Source organism: Chrysemys picta, chromosome 6 (genome assembly GCF_011386835.1).
Source record: "Chrysemys picta bellii isolate R12L10 chromosome 6, ASM1138683v2, whole genome shotgun sequence".
NCBI lineage: Eukaryota > Metazoa > Chordata > Testudines > Emydidae > Chrysemys > Chrysemys picta.
Window position 1 is genome coordinate 132,300,621 of NC_088796.1, and position 22,031 is coordinate 132,322,651.

The window sequence follows — 22,031 nt, forward strand, 5'->3', positions numbered from 1 at the left end:
TGCTGTGTTCCGGTCAACTAATAAACCTTCCGTTTTATGCTCGCTGAGAGTCACGTCTGACTGCGGAGTTGGGGTGCAGGGCCCTCTGGCTTCCCCAGGAGCCCCGCACGGGTGGACTCGCTGTGGGAAGCACACGGTGGGGCAGGGGATGCTGAATGTGCCGAGGTCAGACCCAGGAAGGTCAAAGCTGTGTGAGCTTCTTGCCCGGGTGACAGTCTGCTCAGAGAGAGGAGGCTCCCCAGAGTCCTGCCTGGCCTCAATGGAGTAGTTCCAGAGCATCACCCTGGTGACTCCATGACAGGGGGTCGCTGCGCCTCTCTTGATAGTCCAGGAAAACTTTGAAAAGCATTTCTCTCACAGTTATTTGACCCTGCTTCGCGAGGCAGGAAGACTTCCTGGGGGTGCTGGCTCCATCCCCTGTTGAGAATATTAAGTGATCACTTTTCCCCATTTGCTCTTCTGATGGCTTGGTTTGCCTGGCATGCAAATATGCTTTTCTTGGTTTTGGTAACAACTTGCTCCATTTACTTGGGAGACACATTCAAGCAAGTAGAACCTCATTCCTTTGTCTGGAAAAATCCTGTTGATCAATTCCCCCAACATGCCTGGTTTAAAGACATTTTAGTCATAATTCCAGCACAATAGTATAATCCTTTGTGGGTTGACCATACAAACATAGGCGCTGACTTTCTAATGTGCCGAGGGGTGCTTGACCCCTGCCCTGCCCCCACTCCACCCTTTCCCCTCAAGGCCCCACCTTGCCTTGCCCCCACCCCACCTCTTCTTGATCCATTCCTCTCCCTCCCCCAGTGTGCTCTGCCCTCGCTCCTCCTCCTTTCCCCCAGAGCTTCCTGCATGCTGCTGAACAGCTGATCACTGGTGTGGAGGAGGTGCTGAGGGGAGGGGGAGGTGCTGATCGGCGGGGCCGCTGGTGGACAGGAGCCGCTGGTGGGAGAAGGAGGAGCTGATCCGGGTGAGGGAGGAGCTGCCAGTGGGTGAGCACCTACCATATTTTTTCCGTGCGTGCTCCACCCCTGGAGCACCCACAGAGTCTGCGCCAATGCATACAAACATCATGCCAGAATATCAATGATCAGTTTTTGGTTTTCCAATGGCATATGACACAACACCTTTGAGATACAGATTATATCTGTGGTGAGTTGGGGTACATGGAGCAGTCAGGCCAGGTAGGTACCAGGGACCCACTTGTGTTCTGGCACAGGGATGCTCTTAGGGCCACAATTGCCAATTCCAGAAGTTCAAAATTCAAGATTTTGATCCCCCCCCCAAATCTTGAGATTGAACCAAATTTTTGTTTTGATTCAACTGCTGAAAACTGAAACATTTTCAAGATTTCAAAATTTGGGGGATTGGCTTTTTCCTATTTCTCCCAATTTTTCCTTTTTTACCTGAGTGCAATAGATGAACATCTACATTTATTCTGTCACCTTTTCCTCTCTCCTTTTTTGACTAACTTTTCAGAATTTCTCCATAATTTCTCCACTCTGGCGGATGCCTTAGCTCAGGCTGGGCAGATGCTGGCTTGGAGGGTTTCGCTGTTACCCAACATCAGATTCACCCCTTTGGAGCAGGGCTTTTGCCAAACCCTGGAAGAAATGGCTTTATTGAAAAGCTGTGCTGGCCCCTAACCTGGGCAAGCCCCTCTCTAGGCTGGGCTAACTCAGCCCTAGATAAGGGCCAGTGTGGAGCCCCACAGCCAGGGGGGATCTTGGGAGGGAATGTGCTGTGGGGACAGTGCAGTCTGCTTCGCCTTATGGGCTGGGGCGGAGGGAGCAGCACCATACTCCAGCCACTCCTCCACCCACTTTGGGGCTGTGTGTGCCCCAGGGGGGCTTGGAAATGGTAGACATTACATCCCCCCTTCTCCTCAGCCAGTGTCTGCCCCTTGGCTCACTGCACCTTCCCTGCCCTGCTAGGTGCCATCAGCTCTCTGGGTATACAGCAACAGGAATCAGATGTAGAGGAGGGAGAGGGAGAGAAAGGTCTGAGCTATTTAAGGACCTGATGCAGTCCTTACTCCCATGCAAAATGATGGGGTCTAAATTAGCTGTTACCACTCAAGAAAGAGATCTTGGAGTCATTGTGGATAGTTCTCTGAAAACATCCACTCAATGTGCAGCGGCAGTCAAAAAAGCTAACAATGTTAGGAACCACGAGGAAAGGGATAGATAATAAGACAGAAAATAATCATAATGCCACCCTATAAATCCAGGGTATGGCTACACCTTGAAGAGTGCCTGCAGTTCTGGTCATCCCATCTCAAAAAAGTTCCATTAGATTGGAAAAGGTACAGAGAAGGGCAACAAAAATGATGAAGAGTATGAAACAGCTTCCATATTAGGAGAGATTAAAAAGACTGGGACTTTTCAGCTTGGAAGAGAGACGACTAAGCAGAGATATGATAGACGTCTATAAAATTATGAATGGTGTGGAGAAAGTGAATAAGGAAATGTTATTTAATCCTTCACATAATACAAGAACTATGGGGGACGGGGGGAAAAGTCACTCAATGACTGCCAGAAGCTGGGAATGGGCGACAGGGGATGGATCACTTGATAATTGCCGTGTTTTGTTCATTCCCTCTGAAGCACCTGGCATTGACCACGGTCAGAAGACCGGATACTGGGCTAGATGAACCATTGGTCTAACCCAGTCTGGCCGTTCTTAGGTTCTTGTTCAAGCAGGCCTGATTCCTGCAGGTAGTGTCACTGGAGTCAGCTGCTGAGCCCAGCGCTGGAGGCATCATGCAGGTGAGAGGCCCATTGGTTTAGATACCGTCCAGCACTGTCCCCGTCCCCATACTGCTCTGCATTCCATCCTTTGCACTTGTTGATGCTGCTTGAGGGTGGATGGCCATGGCACTGGGCAGAAGGGGCCCCCCGCTGTCCAATCAACACCCAGCTCCTTTTCCCAGCAGTTAGATTTTACTAAGAAGCCAGCAGCATGCACAAGTGGTTCTAACTATTCCTTTCTCATTGCAACACCTTTCATTTGTCTGGGCTGTCATGTTGTGCACTGCCCCAGCTTGGTTAAGTACAGTACAGTCTTCTCTGGTCTTGCCTCACCTCTGCCCTTTCGTGCCAACTGTACATTTTACCACCTCCTGCTCATTAAGAGATGTATTCAATACCAGTCCCAGTACAGACTCTACTCATAACCATCTGCTGTTGTTATCATATCAGCTCTATTATTATCTACAGCAGAATGTGAACTCACTAAGCAGAGGGTAACAATCTGTTTGCAAGGAAGTGCCCACTGACCATCTCAATAAGGAGGAGGTCAGCTATGGCCTCAGGGGTATCAGTGCACTGCCCCAGGGAACATAGTTTAATTGGGTTAATCCTGAGCATGCTTGAACATCAAACATGTGACCTCCTGGCAAACTACTGTAACTCCTCGCTTAACCATGTAGTTATGTTCCTGAAAAATGCAACTTTATGCGAAACGATGTTAAGCAAATCCAATTTCCCCATAAGAATTAATGTAAATAGGGGGGTTAGGTTCCAGGGAAATTTTTTTCACCAGACAAAAGACTCTGTGTGTGTGTGTGTGTGTGTGTGTGTATATATATACACACACACACACACACACACACTCCCTCTCTCTCACTTACACACAGAGTATAAGTTTTAAACAAACAATTTAATACTGTACACAGCAATGATGATTGGGAAGTTTGGTTGAGGTGGTGAAGTCAGAGGGTGGGATATTTCCCAGGGAATGCCTTACTGCTAAATGATTAACTAGAACAGCTGAGCCCTCACGGGTAAACACGTTGTTAATGTAGCCTCACACTCTACAAGGCAGCACAAATGGAGGGAGGGGAGACAGCATGGGAGACAGAGAGACACACCCTATGTGTGTGTGTGAGAGAGAGAGAGATGCGCATTGCCCCTTTAAGTACGCTGACTCCACTCTAAGTACGCTGCCTTTTTAAGTAGATCAGCAAGTTGAGACAGCCCCTGCTGCCAGCAAGCTCCCTCCGTCCGGAGCCCTGTCATGTCCCCGTTCCCCCCATTCTATGGAAACGGGGTAAGTGAGGGGCACGAGCAGGGGGACACCCTGACATTAGCCCCCTCCTCGCACAGCAAGCAGGAGGCTCCCAGGCAGAGGGCAGGAGCAGCACATGCCAGTGGGGGGAGGGACAGCTGAACTGCCGGAAATTGAAAACCTGCTGAGCAGCTGCTGCACAAGGAACTCAGGGGAGCGGGGAGCTGATAGGGGGGCTGCCGGTCCACCCAGGTTCCAAGCCCCCACCAGCTAACTCCAACGGGCTGCTCTTCCTGCAAGCAGTGGACAAAGCAGGCGGCTGCCAAACAACGTTATAAGGGAGCATTGTGCAGCTTTAAACGAGCGTGTTTCCTAATGATCAGCAACGTAACAATGTTAACCGGGACGACGTTAAGTGAAGAGTTACTGTAGCTGCAGAAAGAGGCCATGGTAGCTTCAAGAGTTCCATCAGGTCTCTCTCCTTCACTATTCAGGGGCTTCACACACTAACTCTCAAGCAAGTGCTTTTGTCTTCATACTTGCTATGATTATACACACACCCCATTGACAGTGCCAGCAGAGCACACGCAAAGACATCGGAAGGCTTTCTGGATCACATGTGCCTCATCAGCCTCCAATATGGTGCACACAATTAAAGTCACCTATGATCAAACAAGCAGCATCCTGTGACACTCGGTTTCCCAACCTTATTACACAGGAGGGCCACATGAACCTAAGCACAACCTGGAGTGGGCCAAACAGATTCTGTTTCGTAGGTGTTTAGATAGACAATACTGTACATACCAACCTATTTAAAAACAAATAGAGAAATCAGTGCAAAAAACGTGTATCAGAATTATAGAAAACAAAAACAAAACCCATACAGAACTCATAACTAAACTAAAATGATATAAACATGACGACAAAACGCTAACGAATTGGCTGTTAGTATATTGTGTTGAAGCAGGCTGTGGGCCTTACGAAATGCTCTGGTGGGCAGAGTACAGCCCGCGGGCCATAGGTTGGGCACCCCAGCTGCAGCAAGATGGTGGGGAGGAATGGACAGGATGGTTCAGAGAGACAGACAGGACCTTTCCAAGACAGAACCTGTGTTGGCCCTGAGCCCGCAGCTGTGTGCTGGGTGGACAGTGAGCCAGGAGGTCTGGGCAGGACACAGTCCTCCCAGCTGAGCTCCTCAGAAACACTGTGCCTATCCTCTGCGTTGGCCCTGCTCGCCTCAGGATTTTCCATCTCTCCTAGAAAGGAGCGTGATGCTGTTGCAGAGCTCCAGGGATGCAGGTGCAGGACAGCAGCCACTTCTCTGGCTACATCTCCTCCTCCTCTTCGCTAACGGCTCCGTCCAGGTGCCAGGCCACCTGCTCTGCTTGCTCTTTCACGTACTGCGCCTTGATCCGCTCCAGCTCGCTCAGCTCCGCCTCCAGCTCCTCCCGGTGAGTTGCTCGCCGGTTCTGCAGCACTTTCATTGGGAAGGGATTCATGTCATTGAAGGCGATGCTCATCAGCTTCCTACCGGGAGAAGACAGGGTGCACGGGTGAGCTAATCAGCTGAACACCTGGTCCTAGTGTGAGAGTGCTGTTCCCTCCTGCCGGGCAGCACTGCCCTTCCATTGTAACCAAGTGACCAACTTGTAGCCAGGGCTGGACTACAGCTGGCAGCCAGAGGCTCTGAGGCCCCCACCCAAGGACTAATCAGCTGATAGTGTCAGTCCCCCCTTACCCCAGTGTAAAGTGTTTCAGCTTCAGCAGCCAACCTTCCTCTGCCCCAGCCCCAAAAAGAAGCCTCTGAGCTTGGCAGGGCAAGCCATGAACACCCAGGGGCACCTTTCTCCAGGCAGACATATGCTCCTCACCTATTGCTAGGATGGATCCTGCTCCTGTGAGAGGCTGGGCCCTTGTCCCCTTAGCAGGCTCAGTGGTATGTCCCAGGACTCCCTTGTGGTGGGATTAGTCTGAGGGGCTGTTTGCCAGGGAAGAGATTCACTGGCCAAATCCTGTCTCTCATCCCATGCCCACGGTGCACACTCGACTTTGAGAAGAGCAGGATCCTTCTTCTCCAGCAGAACAAAAGCAAACCCCAGCCCCAGCCCCGCTGTCCGGTCAATGGCCTTCGTGGCTGTGAATCCTGGATGTGTCAACCTAACTGCTCTTTCTGTTTTGGGCACAAACTCAATTGTACAGGCACCAATTTCTAGGCTGAACTAGAGATCAGTGAACATCACTGAACAAAGGCACATGGCCAACTCTTGTTCCTTCCCCAACCTGCAAGCACAAGGGCGACAGTCCTAGGCCTTGTCATTATTTCATCAAGTTTACAGGTCTGCGCACAAGTGACTGGCCAAAGAGGAAGCTGAGAGCAGCTCTTCTCTCACCTGCCATCTCCAATCATGTGGGTGAAAAAGCGAAGGTACTGGTAAACCTCCAGGCTGTCATGGATCTGCAGAATCTCCTCTTCGTTATACTTAAAGATGGCAAGAGCATAGCGGAAAATCACCTAGGACAAGTTAAAATGTGTTTTAGTGGGCACAGGGCCCCCAGCACCTACCCATGGAGGGACTGAAAGCTCAGGGTGTGGAGCACTCTGGCACTGGTGCACTATGGGATGAGGTGGGACAGCAGGTGTCTGTGCTGCACACCAGAGGAGGGGGCCTTCAGAAGCCAACGCACGTCTCCTCTCACTCTTTGTCAATTTGCACTGTTCATTCTCTATGCTCCCCTTGGAGAGTGAATGCGCTACAAGAGCAGAGGCTAAACTGGGAGTTAAATGCACAGGACGCTCTCCTTCTCTGAGGTGGTGGGGAACAGAGAACAGAATTCAGGACTGGCCCGCTCCCCAAGCAGTGGTACCTGGCACCAAGGGAACAGGCATGGTGGCTGCCCGCATCCTCATGCCCTCTCCTGGCCACTTCATGGTCCAGCAGCAGCTGCACTGGCATCCATTGCGTTTGCCCAGCTCCAACTTCTCTGAGATCGCCCTACCGAGGGCAGAGACTGTACCCTCCTCAACTCTGGCTGGCTGAAGCCAGGGCCAGAACATGCCTGGTCTGCTGCCCTCCAGGCTCTCCAGGCCGAGGAAGGAGAAGAGAAGATCCCCTCCCAGCTCCTTTCCCCAACCCCTGCAGCTCCAGCGCCCCCTCTAGAAACAGGAGAGGAGATGGAGCAGGTCCCCAGGCCCTCCTCAGGGTAATGATGTAGGACTGTAGTGGGAGAAGCTGGGAAGGCCAGGAGAGGGCGTGAGGCCCAGCTGGGGGAGGTCTGGGCCCAGCTGCCCCAGCACCAACAAGGTGATGCCAGGGTAATAGAACGAGAGGCAGGGGAGTGACCTGATGAGCTGGGGTATGTGTCCCCAAGCCAGGGAGGTTGGGGTGAGAAATGGCTGTGTGGTGTGTGTGTGTGCCTGGTAATGGGGCAAATGCTGCCCTATCTATGCATGTGGGGGCCGTTTGTGTGAGAGAAACAGGATGGGGGTGTCTGTCTGTCAGGTCGAGGTGTGTGTGTGGGCATGCGTGTGCCGGGGGGTGGGAGGTTGTGCTAAGGGTGGATCAGTAGATTTTCATGGGGCTTGTCTGTTTTCTAACTGTTTTTGTGGAGCACAGTGAGGGAGGGGGAGCCAACAGCGCTGCTCCTCAGGGCATAGCTGGGGTGGGATTCCCAGCTCAGAGAGGCGTTTGCAGGAGTGCTCACTGAGCTAGCATGCTAGGAATAGGACGTAGCTGTGGCAACGTGAACAGCGGGAGAACTAGCCGCCGCAAGCGTTTGCCCGTTTGAGAGCCTAGATACGTGCTTGTGTGGCTAGCCCCGCGCCCGCTCTGGGTAGCACGCTTGCTCCGTGAGAGTTAGTGTGGGTTTGTCTCCCTGGGCTGGGCTCAATCCTTCCATTCCAGCCACAGGCCCACTATCGTTGCCAGAGACACGCAGAGAGGCTGGGCAGCTCATCCAGGGAGTTGTGGGACCAAAATGATTATGACACCGGTCTGCTGCCCAGCTCAAGGTGGGGTGTGTCCCACTTGGGTCCGAGTGTCCAAGAACGGCAGCTCTGAGAGCCCGGCATAGCTAGGGCTAGGGGTGGGTCCCTACCTTTGTTCCTTCGTACAGGAAGGCATCCCAGACCCGGAGGAGGATGTCGCTGACCAGGCTGTCTACAAAGGCCACCAGGAACCAGTTGAAGGTGATCAGTGAGACGTCAATCCTGTGCTGCTCAAAGTGAGCTGTAAGCCTGGGGAGCTTTTCTGACAAGAAGTCTTTAAAGACTCTTTGATCCACCTGTGTTTGACAAAGCGGGAATCCATGAGATACAGAGGCAGGTGCACATGAAATGATGGGGTCTAAATTAGCTGTTATCACTCAAGAAAGAGATCTTGGAGTCATTGTGGATACTTCTCTGAAAACATCCACTCAATGTGCAGCGGCAGTCAAAAAAGCGAACAGAATGTTGGGAATCATTAGGAAAGGGATAGCTAATAAGACAGAAAATATCATATTGTCTCTATATAAATCCATGGTACGCCCACATCTTCAATACTGTGTGCAGATGTGGTTGCCCCATCTCAAAAAATATATATTGGAATTGGAAAAGGTTCAGAAAAGGGCAACAAAAATGATTAGGGATATGGAAAGGTTCCGCATGATGACACTGGGACTTTTCAGCTTGGAAAAGAGACAACTAAGGGGGGATATGATCGAGGTCTATAAAATCATGACTGGTGTGGAGAAAGTAAATAAGGAAGTGTTATTTACTCTTTCTCATAACACAAGAACTAGGGGTCACCAAATGAAATTAATAGGCAGCAGGTTTAAAACAAACAAAACACAACACAGAGTCTACCTGTGGAACTCTTTGCCAGAGGATGTTGTGAAGGCCAAGACTATAACAGCGTTCAAAAAAAGAACTAGATGGATTCATGGAGGACAGGTCCATCAATGGTTATTAGCCAGCATGGGCAGGGATGGTGTCCCTAGCCCCTGCTTGCCAGAAGCTGGCAATGGGCAACAGGGGATGGATAACTTGATGATTCCCTGTTCTGTTCATTCCTTCTGGGGCACCTGGCATTGGCCACTGTCGGAAGACAGGATACAGGGCTAGATGGACCTTTGGTCTGACCCAGTGTGGCCCTTTTTATGTTCGCCTTAATTAACTGGAAGAAGAGTGCTGCAGTACGAAGGCTGGTTCTGCAGCAGCATGTGCCTGGAAAGTCAGTGCTGTGTTAGAGGTGGGGCGGGGGTGGAGCCTGGGACAGAGCTGGGGGGTTGAGCCCCCTCCAGCAGATTAGAAAGTCGGCGCCACTAGGTCAAGAGAGCACATTCTGTAACATATACCCCTGCCCTGACTGTGACACACACAACAGCTCTTCCTCCTCCTGCTGGCTGACCACCAAAACAAATGCAATGGAATGGCACCAGCAGCTGTGACTGCCGTGACTTCTGCTGCAAGCACGCTGAAGGATCAGAAAATCTGGCAGACCTGCCCTAGATTCTGATGCACCAGACGGACAGAGGAACCCTGTGTCCATGAGGGAGATTTTAAGAGTCTACACACTCTTACTGAGTCGCAACTGGGCTCCAACTCAGAGGAGTCTTGGCGGTCTCTCTTTGTGGAGCAGGGGAGACATGTATGATGGGCCTAACTCTCCCACACCTACCAGTGTCACAGCAAGGTCAGGCCCTTCATGTGTGATTTGAGCGTTTCATCCTGGGCAAGGTGCTCTGTGGGGCTGCCCCACCCTAGCAGAAGCATTGAACGATGGTGATTTCTGTGAAGTTACTCCAGCTTACACTGTGTAACTGAGGCCCCATGATGGTCTGTTTGCAGGACATCTGGGTGTAGGCAAAACATGTGACAGGCTGAAGCAAAATTTCTACTGGCCTTATCTTTTTGAAACAGTGAGAGATTATTCCAGGCGCTGTGATTTGTGCCAGAAGTGCAAAGCGTTAAAGGGACCTAGTGAGGCACCTCTCCAACCTTTAACTCATTATTGGGAAGGCATTTGCCAGAATCTCTGTGGATATTGTAGGACCACTCCCTAAACCTTCCAGGAATGGGAAGAAGTATATTTTTGTGTTGGTAGATTTTGCTACCAGGTACCCCGAGGCTGCAGCATTGTCTAATATTGAGGCAGAGATAGTGGCAACAGGTCATTTGCTATTTTTAGCAGAGTGGGTTTCCGCAGAGCAATATTGTCAGACCATGGTCTGGTGGAAAGATTCAATGGAACCTTGAAATCTATGATGAAAATGTATGTGGACAGGTGACAGAACAATGGGGATGTTCGACTGCCATATCTGTTGAATCTGTACAGGAGTGTACCCCAGGAATCTACTAGGTTTGCTCCCTTTGAACTGCTCTATGGAAGGCAGGTTAGGGGACCCCTAGATCTGATTCATGGTTCTTGAGAAGGTAATGTTGAGGAAACAGCGTAGCCAGTGATGGACTATGTGTCTCATTTTAACGAAAAATTGCAAGGTATGATGGAGTTGTTTCAGCACAATCTAAAGGAAAGCAAGGGAGTTTGAAAGGCCTGGCATGATAGACATGCCGAGGAAAGAGCATTTGAAATAGGAGATATGGTGCCTGTGCTGGATCCTGTGAGAAAGAATAAAATGCAAGACATTTAGAATGGACACTTCGAAGTAGTGGAAAGAGTTAATGAGATTACCTATGATGTGAGAAAACCCTATGGATTCAGACAATGCTGAGTGCTTGTGCACAGGGCCGGATCTAGGTTTTTTGCTGCCCCAAGCAAAAAAATTTTTGGCTGCCCCCCACCCCAGCCCTGGGCTCTCCCCCTCCCAACTGCACCTTCCTGCTGCCCCAGCCCTGGGTCACTGGTAACTCGCTCCCAGGGTGGGTCATTCAGCAGGAATTTTGGATGTGCACAGAACACAGACAGGATTGGTTCCCATATGGTTACAGAACTGCAGTAAAGTGGAACAATTTTCAGCTTGTGTGATTGGAGGATATCTGGATGCACATTATAAGACAGTCCTACATAAATGAGGAAAAGTTGAGGTGCCTTTATTATTCTTTTGTTCCATTCTTTGTTTCTATGGGGAATGCACTATCATGGTCTTTCTTTTAAACAAATAAAACTAAAACTTAAAAAAAAAAAAAAAGCAATGGCTGTTGAAAACAGCAATTCCAGTCCTAATAACCACTGGGAAGCATTTCTTGCTCAATTTATTCTACTTTTTCTACAGCAGGTTACAGTGGATCAGTATATTTGATTTGGGGGAAATGAAGTAACAGCTGCCCAAATTGAGCTTGAGCACTCCTGAATTTTGAGGGTGTTCAAATCTGGAAGGCAGGTTCTAGATTCCCTTTCTGAATATTAGCTATATCTGGAAAGGAAAAGTAAATTTCTGCTTCCATGGCTCAGAAGTGGAAATCCTCCTAAGTGCCTGGTACTGTATCTAAAGCTGCCCAGGTCCAGAGCCTCCCCTCCCTTACTTTTCATTTTAAATTCTAGTGGGATCCACATACCTCCCTTGCTAGGCTTCAGATAGAGAGGTGCACAGTCCATTTAGTCCCCCCAATTCCTTCTTTGGGGGAGAGCCCAGGGCTGGGGCGGCAGGAGGTGCGGGTGGGGGGGGAAGAGCCCAGGGCTGGGGGAGCAGGGGAGTGCAGGTGGGGGCCAGAACTGGGGCTGCAGGGGGTGTGGGCAGGGGAGAGCCCAGGGCTGGGGTGGCAGGAGGTGTGGATGGGGGCCAGAGCTGGGTCAGCAGGGGGTGCGGGGGGGAGGGGGGAAAGAGCCCAGGGCTGGGGCGGCAGGAGTTGCGAGTGCGGGAGAGCCCAGGGCTGGGGGTGCAGGGGGGGGCAGAGCTGGGGCAGCAGGGGGTGTGGGCAGGGCGGCAAAAAACCTAGAGCTGGCTCTGTTCCTACCATTCACAGCAAGGTGCAGATTTCAGTTCCATACGCCTTTCCCACACCCCTTCCTGTTGCTAGTGGCCAAGGGAATGCTGGGAAACGTAGTTCTTTCCCTGCTCCAGGGCTGGCTCTATAGGCAGGGAGCTAACCAAGGAACTACAGCTCCCAGAGGCCCCTGTTGGTTCTTCGCTCCCATGCTGGATTATTGCGCCTCCGCAAATCTGCCGCCCCAAGCAACTGCTTGCTTTGCTGGTGCCTAGAACCTGCCCTGCTTGTGCAGTTAATAAAAGTGTCTCCTCTCTAACCTGCCAGACTTCCAAGGACTTGCTGGACAGCATGGGCCTGATTCTCATGGGCCCTGCAAAGTAATCCTAAAATTGGCTTATGCAGGAGGGCTGCAGAGAGTCCAGGGGCTGGGCTGCAGGAGTCGACCATGTCCCTTTAACATCTCTGTGCAAGTACCTGCTGTCTTTCACCACTGTGACGTAGCCGGATTCTCATGCTCACCTGTGATGCTATTAACGTGTTGCTATAGTAATCCGCCGGCATCAGGTTTTCCACAATGTGAACCAGGCACCAGAATGCGCTTTCCTCCTCTTCTAGGACCAGGAGGGCAATGGCTGCCAACCTGCAATGGACAGGACACCGTGAAACAAAGCAGACACACTCTATTACCTACTGAGCAGACACTGACCTGCAATAGCACTGGTGGGGAATCCGAGATTCTGGTTGGCATTGGTCTTCTAGCTTCAGGTTTGACATGAAATCTTTGTGTGGCGCTGGTGCAGGGAGCACAGGCTGCTGAGCAGTGACAGGCCAGCCAGCGAGTGTGCTTTTCCAGGGCCTCAAAGATCTCCCTGTATCTCCTGGAGTAACAAGGCTGGCTGGAGCTCATTGCCACGTCCGGCAGCACTGCCAGAGCACTAGAGATTAGGCAGGGCTAAGCAATGGAGCTAGACTCCTGGGGCCAGCGCCCCAGTTCGGGTACTTGGGGGGGGGGGGCTCTATTGAAGCCAGTGGAGGTGTGCTGATTTACACCACGTGGGAGCCAGCCTCCTGGCACTCTGAGATGGGAGGGGCTCTACCCTGATAGATCCATGTGACACAGATCCTTCCCTTCCCCCCCCCTCGCCGATCATCCATTCATCGCCATAGCCTGAGCCCCCTCGACTGCGATCAGCCTTAGAGGAGCAGCGGGTGCCTTGTGCTGGACAGGATGAGCTCTCCGGGGCAGGGAACTTGCCTTCCCGAGGTAGTCTGCAGAGCCCCATGCATGTCCTAGGTGCCAGATAATACATACAACATCCCAGCCTGCTCCCGTAGCCGGATGGGAGGGAGGGTCCTAGGCAGCCTTTGGGCAACCTCACACAAACAGCTGGGGAGAAAGAGGGCCCACGTGGCAGCCAGGTGACTCCGCACAGAGCAGAAGGCACTGGGGGGTAGGGAGCCCATGTGGCTGCCAGGCAATGCCCTGCAGAGAGCTGGGCAGGGAGAGGGAACCACATAGCTGCTGGGTGACACCGTGCAGAGAGCAGGCTCTGAAGAATAAAGAAGGCTTCCCAATATCTATGTCAAGTCTTCTCCACTAAGAGGAGTGTCACCAGGACAGTTGTGTGCCATGCATGCCAAACCTCAATTATTACACACCAATTCAGACCTTGCCTTTTCCTATTGCTTAGGAAGCAGAGGCTGACAGCAGCAGCCCGCTTCACATCGTACTGCTTGGGCAGCTCCCGGAAAAGCTAAGTGCTTGTTACTGCCAGCAAGCCAATTCCAGAGGCTGCTGCACTCACATGCCCAAGTGCTTCTGCGGCGACTGCGGGTGCTGAGCAGCTCCCAGGATTTGGCCAACGTGATACAAATGACTGATGTACATTTCATGTCATGTTAATATACATCACAGCAATGCTCCAGGCATCCTAAATCACCGCATGAGGGCTAAGAATACTGAGTGAGGCTACACGAAGTCTTTTGAAAAAGTCACTTTATTCTGCCTCTCTTCTATTCCCTGAATCTGATCCCATTGTTCTTTAGATGCTCAACAGTCACTGATGAGCTCAGAGGAAAGTACTTGTTCGGGAGATGGCTGTGTACCTTTCCTTCAAAGGAGGAGTGACAGCATTTCTGTTGTCACGGGATTGATCACCTGGCTTTGGAAGTTTGTTCCTGGCTGGAGGTTAGTAGGTGTGGGTTTGCAGCCCATGAACAAAGGGCATGATGAATGCTGGGCACAGGAACTGGTCTGCCTCTCTTAGCTCTGAACAGGGGACAGGGAAAGCATGGGGCTGATGGAGGAAGAGGTGTCAAACTCACAAAACACAAACAAGCCTTCATTTTTAAGCAGGACATTGATCGCCAGTGTATGCGGGCAACAGGGCATTTGCCTCCTTGCCAACTCTGCTACGAGCAGTGTTGTGACAAATGGGCCTACAAATCCACCCAACTTGGGAGCGCAGTTGTAAAAAGCATGTAAAAGTTACAAGTTGTTCCAATAACCTATAACAACAAACGTTGATGGGAACAGGCACGGAAGGGAGACAACTGAAGGGAGAATAACTGAATTACTCTGAGAAAAAAAGGCCAAGTCGCTATGACTCAAGGACTGCGATGAAATTAAACTACGCTCGTTAAAAAGAGATGTGGAGCTGGAAGTTCATGAGCCAAAACTGGTATGTTGGATATTAGGCCTTTTTGGTGGACATAATAATGAGGGGATGGGCTATTCCACCCACCACTCCCTCTTGGGGTCCCTTAAAGAGAGATTCTGTGGGGAAAGAACGAAAGAACAAACAAAAAGAACAGATGGATAGAACAGGCAGAGGCTACTGGAGCGAGCTTCACCATCATGGCTGCCAATCCCACCATTTCCTGGCACCTCTGGCCTTCATCACCCTGATCCTGAGAGGTGTTATGTGACCAGAATGGGCCAGAGAGGGACCCAGATGACATCGCCACCCCTGCTGGCTCCAACTGAATGTCAACCCCCACCTGGGACGACGGTTACCACCACCTCTGGTACCATCTAAGGCGGGATGGGCAAACTACGGCTCAGAGGCCGCATCCGGCCCTTCAGACATTTTAATCCGGCCCTTGAGCTCCCGCCGGGGAGCAGGGTCTGTGGGCTTACCCCGCTCGGTGCGTACCGTGGCTCCTGGAAGCAGCGGCATGTCCCCCCTCTTGCTCCTACGTGTAGGGACAGCCAAGGGGCTCCACACGCTGCCCCCACCCCACACGCTGCCCCCACAGCTCCCATTGGTCGAGAACCATGGCCAACGGGAGCTGCAGGGGTGGCGCCTGCAGACGGGGCAGTGTGCAGAGCTGCCTGGCTGTGCCTCTGCGTAGGAGCCGGAGGGGGGACATGCCGCTGCTTCTGGAGCTACTTGAGGTAAGCGCCGCCTGGAGCCTGCACCCCTCCCACACCCCAACCCCCTGCCCGAGCCCTGATACCCCTCCTGCCCTCTGATCCCCTTGGTCCCAGCCCAGAGCACCCTCCTGCACCCCAAACCCTCACCCCAGCCCCATCCCAGAGCCTGCACCCCCAGCCAGAGCCCTCACCTCCCCCACACCCCAACTCCCAATTTCATGAGCATGCATGGCCTGCCATACAGTTTCCATACCCAGATGTGGCCCTCGGGCCAGAAAGTTTGCCCACCCTGATCTAAGGCCTCTCAAACAAGGGAGATTTTCCTTCTAAAACGCTCTCCAGCTAACAGCAAAGGGAAGAAGGGATGTTGTACAAATGGAAGCCTTAGTTAATACTTTACATTTCAAAGGCTTTAGCTGTTTTTCCTTCTTTTCTGTATCTCCAGTAAAAGGTTAAAGGGCTCTTTAATGCTGTGTTTGCCATGGCACTAAAGCAAGCCGAGGTCTCTGTATGCCAAGCTCTGGGCCTTGTTTAACACTGTTTAATGTTGGAAAGTGACTGGGTGATGTGAACACCTTTAACCCACACGTTCCAGCTAAATTAATACAAAAGCAGCCATCCCAGCTCCCCCAGACGGGGGAATCCCTGAAGAACCGACACCATCACTCTAACAGGAAATGTCCACCTGCTTCCCTTCCCTGCAGGTTCCTCTCCTTGCGGTACTCCTCTGGCCCCCTCGCTGGGGTATCTGAGCACCCTATTCTGCAACGGACTGATCCTCCAGGAGCTCCCAGGACTCAGGGGCGGCTCTTATCCCCTTGTACAGAGACAGCCCCGCAGTGAGCAGCCTTCCCTGCTGCTCCGGCAGTGGCACCTCAGCGTCTCACCTGTTTAGCCCCTGGCAGTAGCCGATGGCGGGATTCTGCCAGGAGAAGGCCAGCAGCACCCTTCGGAGCTTGGGGACGAGCTGGGAGGTGGGAGATGTGAAATGCCTGTTGTTGGTCAGGGTGCGGGGCAGGTCCAGCTCGATCTGCCGGGAGGCGGGGTGCTCCGTGCGCTCACACTGCCGCAGCAGGCTCTCGTAGTGGTTGGCGGTGTGGTGATGGGACAGGCGCCGGGTCACTATCCATTTCCAGACCCTTTGGCGGTGCTCCACGGGGATGCCGCAGCGGATCAAGCCTTTCAGCTCTGCTGAGGGGCTCAACTCAGCCATGCCGGCCCATCTCTCACCAAGAGGCTTCTCTACCGCCGTGTGGCTCAGCAGGTTGTTGGATTTGATCTCTAGGGCTTGGATTTTAGCCAGAAGCTTCCAGTCCTCAGCCTCGTATTTGGGAATGGTCATAAACCCGTAGTCGTCATACTCTCTGGAGAGGGCAGAGCAGAGCAGGGGCTGAAACCTACGTGCTAGATGCTGGACAGTTTGCCCAGTGGGGTACTGGTACGCAGGGCAAACTGAGTCAGAGGCAGCTACTGTGCCCAGTCCCCACTCCTGCTGCCCTAGGCACAGTGGCTGTCTCCCTGGGCAGCGCCTGTGCGAGAGCCAGCTTTGGCCCCTCCTCCTGGAACCCCAGCTGCTACAGATGGAAGGAGCCACCACACTGCTGGGCCTCCTATCCCCTGAGCACCAACACTTCCACGTGTCCTTCCAGTGCCCCCTTTGTAACTGTGTTCAAACCTTAGCCAGCCTGGTCCCGTGGCACCTCAGCCAGGAGTGGGGCCCTGCTGGGTCCTAACCCAGCCGCTGACAAGCTGAACATCCAGACAGACATTTGCCAGAGGTATGGTACAGATTTCCCCATCACATAACAACCCCTCTCCTGACTCCAGGGTTTGTCTTCACTGCAGTTTCCCACCGACCCACCCACCCCAGGTGTTGCCCTAACCCCTCCCATCCACACCCATAACCCTCTCACCCCGCTGCGGTGGTGCTTGACACCTGGGTTAGCTGGCCCAGCAGAGCGCAGGAGTCGCTTTCACTCAGGCTGGTAACCTGCCCACTTTGCAGGGAGGTTGCAGACTAACCCATTCAAGTGCTGATGGCTTTCCAATGCCTTCCCACAATTCCCCCACGTTCTCAGGACAGACAAATTCTGCCACAGTTCACTGAAAGACTCTCAGAGCCACTCGGCTCATTGCAGCACCAAGACCCAGAAGTCCAGTGAGGTCCCAGTAACTCGAGTGTGGGTTTGCAGTGCAGCTGCTCACACTCTGGTGACCCTGCTGAGAAGAAGACCAGCCTCACACTTCCACCCGGCCTCTGCTCATCCCCAGTATCCACTTATGGGAGATGTGTGCACAGAAACCCCAAACTGCCTGCATGTGACAGCTGCTCAGTCACTTCCCCTCCAGAGCGGCGATGAGTCCTGTGCTCACCCCAGGCTAATTGCACTGCCTGGCTAAGCAGAGCGTCCCAGCTCAGGGAGGGGAAGGAATAGCAAACTCAGCAGTGAGGTGTGTACTGAAAACGTTATTGCTGATGGCACCTCGTCTGGCTAAATGCACAGAACAGGCTCCATCGCAGGGGCCTGGGAGTGCTTTGTTTTAGGGATGCATCTTCCTATTCCAGAATCTGTAACCCACGGGTGACTGTCAGCAGCCTTGAACTGGGCTGTGGGAGACATGCAGATCCGTCCAACCAGTTGCTGCCAGAGATCCTGGAGTTGAGCTATGCACACTGTGCAGGACAGCAAGCCTGTCCGCCTCAGCACGGGACAGCTGGGAACCTGGCAGAAGGCGCCGCCCCAGGACTGTTCTGAACCGAGGGCCCATCCCGTGACAGAGAGTCCTTCTGCACTTGCCGCATCCCTGCCACAAAGCAGTGATGTGCCCTTCTCACCCACGTGCCCCTTACCTGACAGGGTTCAGCTGAAGAGCCTCCACTGCTTCCTCCTTCGCATCCCACTGTAGCGCCTCCTGGATCAGGCTCTTCACCAGCTCGGCCTCACCTCTGGCCAGGTCAGGGGAGGCCTCCTGCAGCCTCCGCAGCATCATCAGGTATTTGCTCTCCACCTGGCAGCTGCGGGCTTGCAGGCGGGCACACTGGAAGAGAGCGTTGGGGGTGCCATCAGAGTGGCTTGCTGCAGATGCACAAGACTGACAGCCCCTGACATGTGTAAAAACAACAAGGAGTCTGGTGGCACCTTAAAGACTAACAGATTTATTTGGGCATAAGCTTTCGTGAGTTAAAACCTCACTTCTTCGGATGCATCCGAAGAAGTGAGGTTTTAACTCACGAAAGCTTATGCCCAAATAAATCTGTTAGTCTTTAAGGTGCCACCAGACTCCTTGTTGTTTTTGTAGATACAGACTAACACGGCTACCCCCTGATACCTGACATGTGTGTCAGCCATGAGCATGGCTGGGGAGCAAAGCCCACATCGCCTGCCCTTGCCCCTGGAAACCCCCCACCCAAAGGCACCCAGTGCCAGGGGTCTGTCCCAGCAGCTGCCTGCATCTCCCGTGTTCATGGGCAAGCAGTTACGGAGTCAACCACATGCCACGGAGCGCAATGGAGGCTGGAAGGAGCAGCCACAGCAAGGCCGCTGCAGCAGGAAAGAGCCAGAGCCCCACAGGAGCAAGGAGAGGTGCCTGGGTGCCGGCAGTAGGTCACTGCTGTGCAGCAAGGGCAAGCGGGGGCTGGTGAGCTGGGGGGTGTTAGAGGGTAAAGCGGGAGTCCACGGGAGTGTGTGTGCATGTGGAGGAAACTGCATAGGGAATTTTATTAGGGGGGTGTCAGAATTGCCCAGAGTGAAATTTGGCCAGGACACCTGGGTTCATACCTTGACCATTTTGAAGAGGCATCTAAAGCCTTAGCCCTGTCTCATCTATTCCAACTGCTCCTCTGCAGCTTCCCAGCCAGGCCGTGCTACTCCTCTACTGGCAGGGACAGTGCTAGTGACTAGCAGAAGGCTCAGCTGAGTTTGAGACTCCGGTGTGCTGGCCATTGCCCAGACAAGTAATGAGAGACAGGCCTGCCCCAGAAAGCTCAGAGCCAGGCCAGAGAAGGGGTGGGAGAAAGGAAGCGTCGTTCTCCTGGATATACAGGTGAGAGGCTGAGGGACTCACCCAAGGGCACGCCATGCTAGGAGCTCACTGAAGACATCTGCGCATCGGCTGCAGCAGTTAGGAAAGCAAACAAGGTGTTAGGGTGCATAGGGATGGGATGGAGAACAACATGGAACTAATACAGTGCCATTATACACAGCACTGCCTCGCCGCTGTCTGATTCGTGTGGGCAGGACTGCACCCCACTTCGACAGTCACTGCAGAACTAGAGGGGACCATAGCGGGGGAGGAGGAGAACTAAGGGCTCTGAAGACAGATTAACTGGGACTGTTTTCTGTAGAGAGGAGATGAATAGGAGGGAGCATGACAAGAGTACAATCATGAATGGAACAGCAAAGATAGGACCAAGGGCAGTGCCCGTGCCATCACACAATACAATAACATGGAGAAACTTGGTGAAATCAAATGGTGCCAAATTCTGACAAAACAGAGAGGGAAACACTTTTTCATACAGCACACCATTAACCTGCGGAACTCACTGCCACATGAGGTGTTGAGACCAAGAGCTGAGCAGGATTCAAAAAAGGACTGAATGTTTCTGTGGCTGAGTATCCAGAGTTATGATAGCAGAGATTAAAACGCAAACAAGTGCTTCAGCAGGGACAAACTCCAAGCACTGAGTGTCAGCCGACCTCTAACTCCTGGGGGCTGAAGGGAACTTTCCTTGTGGGCATCTTAGCTTCAGCGCTGCATCCTGCTGGCACTGACCCTTGTCGGCGACAGGCTACTGAACTGGATGGCGCCTGGGGTGAGCCTGTTCCTATGTAAACCCCAGAGCCTCACGTGACTTTAAAGTTTGTGTCTGGCCTGGAGTTGAAATTTGTAGAGAAGCAGAAATTTGATTTTGCAAGACCCCAACTCTACTAATGCTTCATCGTCCCTTGAGACCCAAACAAAAATTAGGGTTTGCCTGTATGTTATTTGGGAAACTCCTGAGGGAAGATGATCAGAGATCCCATGTCAGGGCCACCAAAATGCAGAGTGAAGGAGTGGATGGGAGTCTACTGGGAACAAGACCCTTGTTGGCTTACTGTGCATCTGGGACCGGGGCTGGGTAGGAAGGGAAACTCCTGCATTGGTGCTCACTTCACAATAACTAAATGAACAGCTGCCACCTCTCTCCGCAGCTCATCTCACCTTCATCAGCAGGACTTTCTCCTTCTCGGCAACGCTTCTCCAGAGCTTCGTGACCTGGTGGATCTCTGAGTTGAGGAACTGGTTCTGAGTTCTGTAGGCATCTAGGTCATCCTGCCAGAAAGCAGAGCAGGTGCTCACACCAGGCTGGCAGCTCGCAGACAGCAGGCAGGCTTTTGCTATTCTCCTCTCTGTTTTAAATCCCCACAGAAAAACTAAAGAATGAGAGGATGGCTCCATAATTTAAGGTAAAATACATTACAGGGAGGGCATAATTCTCCCAAATAACATCAGAGACCCAGGAAATTTAGACGTAAGGCTAAACTTAAAAGAAATTCAGACACATTCAGGTCTGGAATGTACAGGTAGGGCACCCAAACCACCTTACCTCTGCCCTGTAATAGTGCATAATGCTTGGGAGATGCTGCAAGGAGACAGGCAGAGAGATCTGGGTTTGGTTCATTTTTAAAGGCATTCCAGGCACCTAACTGCAGACAAAACCCCACTGTTGGCCGCAGTGCTTCTCTGTTGAGAGACACAAGCGTCCATTATAACTGCACAGAGGAGGCTGGGAGCTGCACGGTGGGCCAGGCTGTCTGAGGGGAAATGTTGTTTACACAGAAGACACATCTGGACAGACTGAGTGAAAGCAGCAACAGAGGAGGAGCTAAGGGTTGAATGGAGGATGACTCAGCGGAGTCAGGCTACCACTTCCCCATCTCTTGAGCCAGACAAACCCTTCAAAGCCCAGGACTGATATCAGCCTTGCAAACTGCCTGCACTTTGGACAGCAAAGGAGCGGCACAAACCAGTCCCAGGCGCCTGCTGTACCATATACTACAGAGCCCCCCAGCTGCTGATTTGGCTGTGCCTGCCTCACAGACCTTCAAATGCTCAATCTCCTCCTGCTGCTTGTACAAGGTATCCGCGGCAACAGCATCAGCCTCTTGCACCGGCTCAGAGAGATCCTGGGCAATCTGCTCCGTGAGCTTCAGGATGACTTGCTGCTTGGCCTGGTTCTTGTCCATCAGGAGCTGCACGTGCTCCTGCAGCTCCTCCACACGCCTGTCCCTCAGAGCCACGCTCTGCTCCAGCTCCTGCTTGTCGGTCTCCAGGGCTTCCACCCGACTGCTGAGCTCCACAATTTGCCTCACTTTGTGCCGCACCAGCTCCAGCCGATCTCTGTCTTCTGCAGCAGTCAGGTACATGCTGGATGCTCTCTTCTCCTGCTGCGCAGCCTCCAGAGCCTTGTGGAGAAGCTTAACCAGCTCCTGCGGGGACATGGAGTGATCGTCACAGCACACGAACCACAGGCAATACAGCACCGGCTCTGAATGAGGTCGCAGCAGGCCTGGGGTTCTGGTTAAGGGATGGGGACACTATCTAAGGGGATTTTGGAGAGACGTCCCTTGGGCAGGACACCCCATAGCTGCCTTTTGCTGAGATGTGGGCACTAGCCAGTGTCGGAGAATGACTTGCAATTCCTATGTGTCTATAACAGCGGAGCTGTGCTGCCAGCCTGCCCTGGGAGCACCCAGCATGGATGGGTCTCCATGCTCCAGGGCCTGTACCACCCTA

The 22,031-nt window shown here is 52.6% G+C and overlaps 1 protein-coding gene across 6 annotated transcripts in view; it reads right to left on the reverse strand.

The window, feature by feature from the left end:
- Positions 1–2,463: 2,463 nt before the first annotated feature.
- The window catches only part of TBC1D2 (TBC1 domain family member 2), a 46,696-nt gene continuing 27,128 nt past the window's right edge, over positions 2,464–22,031 (reverse strand). For 5 of the 6 annotated variants that reach the window (XM_065549877.1, XM_065549880.1, XM_065549876.1 and 2 more), the window contains 8 exons: positions 21,338–21,724; positions 20,457–20,567; positions 18,106–18,293; positions 16,142–16,618; positions 12,398–12,518; positions 8,107–8,292; positions 6,402–6,523; positions 2,464–5,538 (listed from right to left, as the gene is read on the reverse strand). In XM_065549877.1, the coding sequence (XP_065405949.1) occupies positions 5,337–5,538; positions 6,402–6,523; positions 8,107–8,292; positions 12,398–12,518; positions 16,142–16,618; positions 18,106–18,293; positions 20,457–20,567; positions 21,338–21,724 (1,794 nt within the window). In that variant the 3' untranslated portion in view covers positions 2,464–5,336. Of the gene's footprint in view, positions 5,539–6,401; positions 6,524–8,106; positions 8,293–10,360; positions 10,610–12,397; positions 12,519–16,141; positions 16,619–18,105; positions 18,294–20,456; positions 20,568–21,337; positions 21,725–22,031 lie in introns of those variants that run through there. The other variant, XM_065549879.1, reaches the window with a different exon arrangement.